General features: G+C 59.9%; 1 protein-coding gene across 4 annotated transcripts in view; it reads left to right on the top strand.

The window, feature by feature from the left end:
- Positions 1-413: 413 nt before the first annotated feature.
- The window catches only part of SIAH1 (siah E3 ubiquitin protein ligase 1), a 7,049-nt gene continuing 4,215 nt past the window's right edge, over positions 414-3,247 (top strand). Inside the window, exons 1-2 of one of the 4 annotated variants that reach the window (XM_023748619.1) lie at positions 414-1,281; positions 1,506-1,641. Coding sequence is in view for 1 of the 4 variants with exons in the window: in XM_014449958.2 (XP_014305444.1) it covers positions 1,254-1,281 (28 nt within the window). In the remaining 3 variants the exon portion in view is untranslated. Of the gene's footprint in view, positions 1,282-1,306; positions 1,642-3,247 lie in introns of those variants that run through there. The other 3 variants (XM_014449960.2, XM_014449958.2, XM_023748618.1) reach the window with 3 other exon arrangements.

The raw sequence follows: 3,247 nt of genomic DNA, 5'->3' as shown, positions 1-3,247 counted from the left end.
GCAAAGGAGCACCACAAAAACCATGAAAGACAGAGAGGGCCCCGACGTTTTTTTTTTTCAGGATAGACAGGGTAGAGCGTGTCTAAAAAAGTTATCACTTCTCGTCGAACGCTAGAAAGACAAGGAGGGCGGGACAAGTTGTCTACCGGGGAGTATATCGGACTTTCAAAATTCATCGACGCCACTCATAGGAGTTTTTACTGGACCAATCCACCTATAGAACAGCTCCGGAATTTCAGGCAACCACAAGTATTTTGGGTGCCCTAATGAAACAGAAACACATGAAAGGGGGGCCTGTTCTGAGTGAATCTGTTGAACTAGGTTGCCCTAATTTGGGAATGCCTGTATGCCAAGCTGTGCCAGAATTGTGGGGCTCCTGAGGTGGAGATCCCGTCAGTGACGAGGGAAGAGAAACTCCCCCCCACTTGTGGCTTTGGAGCCCTGGCTGCTTGGAGAACTGGCCAGGGAGGCGTTGCCTGCGCCCTGGGGCGGGGGTTGCAGGAAGAGGAGAGAGTGGGTGGGCTCGACATGTGTTTTGGAGGCAGAATGAACAGGACTTGCTGATGGTTAGATGTGCGGGTGAGGGAGGAAGGATGCAGTGGTTTCTGGCGTGAGCACCTGTGGGCCATGGTGCTGTTTACCAAGACAGGAAAGGCTAGAAGGGGGTGGGACGGGGCAGAGACAAAAGCCTGGGGTTCTGATTTGTGGCGTTGAGGCCTGAGAGCCGTCCGGCCTGGGTGAGGCCGAGGCAGCTGTGTGTGGCCACAGACGTGGATGGGAGACGGCATGTCGGTGTCAGCGAGAGTGGAACGCACAGGAGAAAGGGGAGAGGTTGATGCCAGGGGAGGATGGAAAGGCTTGAGAAGGCGAGAGGACAGGGCTGTGCAGGTCCTGTTGCGCCCCCTCCTGCCGGGAGGAAGGGGTGGGACGAGGGCTCATGGCTCCTGCTGCGGCTCCTGCCGGGAGCACTCGTGGTTGGTGTCCCATCAGCTCCTCAGGTCACTCCGAGCCTGAGCCGGCCTTTCCACTCTTAGGAATGCAGAGGTTACCGACTGTGTTCCCATTTCTCAGACTCATCTTTATACAGCAGCTTCTCTATCGTCCCCTGGAAGGAAACAGCTAAAAACCACCCGGCTCCTGCCGCCCAGATAGCTGGCCCGGGTCGTTGCTGGAGGAGGCTTCCTGCTCGCTCTCCCGCCTGCGCCTCCCCTGCATGTCCTGTCGGGAACTTGCTGCAGGAGGCCTCGCAACGCATGCACGTCGGTCGGCCTGCTGCTCCAGGTGAAGCTTACTTTGTAAGCAGCGGCGTTGGCGTCCTGCTGCCGCTGTCACATCACAGGCTCCCGGGGCCAGGGGCCAGCGGTGGGAGGTGGCCCTCGGAGGGGCCTGGCTGGCCTGCTGCTGCAGCGTTTGTGGACGAGCAGGAGGTGGTAGCACAGCAGGATGGTTATTAGAGGGGCCAGGCATGCGGCTATGACTAATCAGAGAACTTCTTCCTCAGCCAGTTAATACAGGAGGCAGGTTCCCACATGAAATCGAGACTGACAGCCCATCTCCTGCATGTGGAAGGCAGAGCAGTGGCCAGATGCTCTGAAATCGCTAAGACAACACTAAAGTTGAATTGCAACTGTTCTTGTTGAGGTGAAACGCTGCTTAAACTCCGTCCTGGGCGGTTGTGGCCTCTGCTTGCCTTGGCTCCTCTAGCGTGTCTTGGTGTATGTGGTTTGGTGAAATGTTAGGCTCTTTGTAAAGCCCGTGTAGGTAACTGTTATTCCCAGTTGAGGAATCCCTTTGAGGTTCACTGCACTGGACATGAGTGACGGGGCGGCTGATCTCCGGCAAACACAGTGGTCGCTGTGCGGGCGGAAGGCACCCTCATGGTCAGGCGGGACCTCTGGGTCTGGTCTCCAGCGAGCTGAGCTGATGAGCCGGGCGGGTCACCGGCTTTGGAGGCCTCAGGTGAACCCTCTGGGATTTGGACCTGTGAGAGCCAGGTCCCCACCTTCCTGAATCCAGACAAAGCCACCGAGCTGGAAACGTCCCCGTTTCATAGTTGGGTGGGGGGAGGGGGAGGGTGAACGCAGGGTAGGCGACCCTAAGCACTAAGCACTAAGCACTCTGCTGGTACTGCCCCAGGCGCTCACAGAGAAGGCTGTCCCTGGACGGACTGCAGATGGACGGGCAGGAGGGTCTGTGCGGGGCCTTTGGGAGTTTGGAGAAAGAGGGAAACTTTTTGCTCAAGGAACCAGCACTCCCTTTGCTTGTTTTACTCCTTTGGGTTCTGCCTTGATTCTGCTTGGAAAGAGCGTCCCTGCCTAAAGCACCAAACGTCCTGCCTTAGGAACCCGAGGCCGGTCCGAGCATACGTTGGAAGCTAAGACGTAGGCAGTAATGACTTAATTTGTCCGCAGTCTACAAGTGTGTTCTGCTCCGCATGTTTATGTCGCTTTAAGTAAGAGAAGCTGAGCTGGTGAACACACTATTGATAGGGCGGCAGCCATGGGAGCTGGGATCCGATGGGAAAGTGGGTGGTGCCAGGCCCTGCCCCAGCCCCGCCCGCGGGGTGGAGGCGCCCGGCTGCTGTAATGACAGGCTCCTCCAGCGGAGCTGACGCAATGCCGGCCTCGGGCTCTGCGGGGCGAGGGCAAAGCTGAGAACAAAACAAGCTGCTGTTTAATGAGGCCACTCAGGACGGCTTTCCCGGGCGGGCTGCGTGGGAGTTTAACTCGGGGTGTGTGTGTGTGTGGGGGGGGGGCTGCTCGCACTGCAGTATGGGCCGAGGCAGAAATGGAGAAGCGAGTTAGAATTGAGGAACCGCCCGGCGCGGGTCGGTGGTTCCTGGTGGAGCGGGTGCGGGGAGGGGCTGTCCTGCCGGCGCCCATGGTCTGTGCGGCTCAGGGTGGCGCACGTGCCAACCTAAATCTAAGCGAGCGGGGTCCAGGGACTGAGTCCCACCGGGTGGGGTGCGCGGGGCAGAGCCGGAGTCGCCCTGGGCCGGTGGGCGGGGCGCAGCCTACGGGCTTCCCCCCACCGCGCCCCACCCTCCCCGTGGCCCGCCCTGCAGAGCCTCTGGGGCCGCCCGCCGGCTCTCTCTCCTCCAAATCCTCCCCCTCCCTCCTCCTTCCTCCGGGTTGGGAGCGGGGGCCTTCCCCGGTTCCAAGGGCTTCTTCCCCGGGCCACTTCCAAGCCGGAGCCTTGCCTGCCCCGTGGGTCTGGGGAGGGGACGCTGCTGGGCGGCGCAGCGACG

This window comes from Myotis lucifugus, unplaced genomic scaffold (genome assembly GCF_000147115.1).
Source record: "Myotis lucifugus unplaced genomic scaffold, Myoluc2.0 scaffold_1584, whole genome shotgun sequence".
NCBI lineage: Eukaryota > Metazoa > Chordata > Mammalia > Chiroptera > Vespertilionidae > Myotis > Myotis lucifugus.
This window is presented reverse-complemented; position numbering and strand designations above follow the sequence as displayed.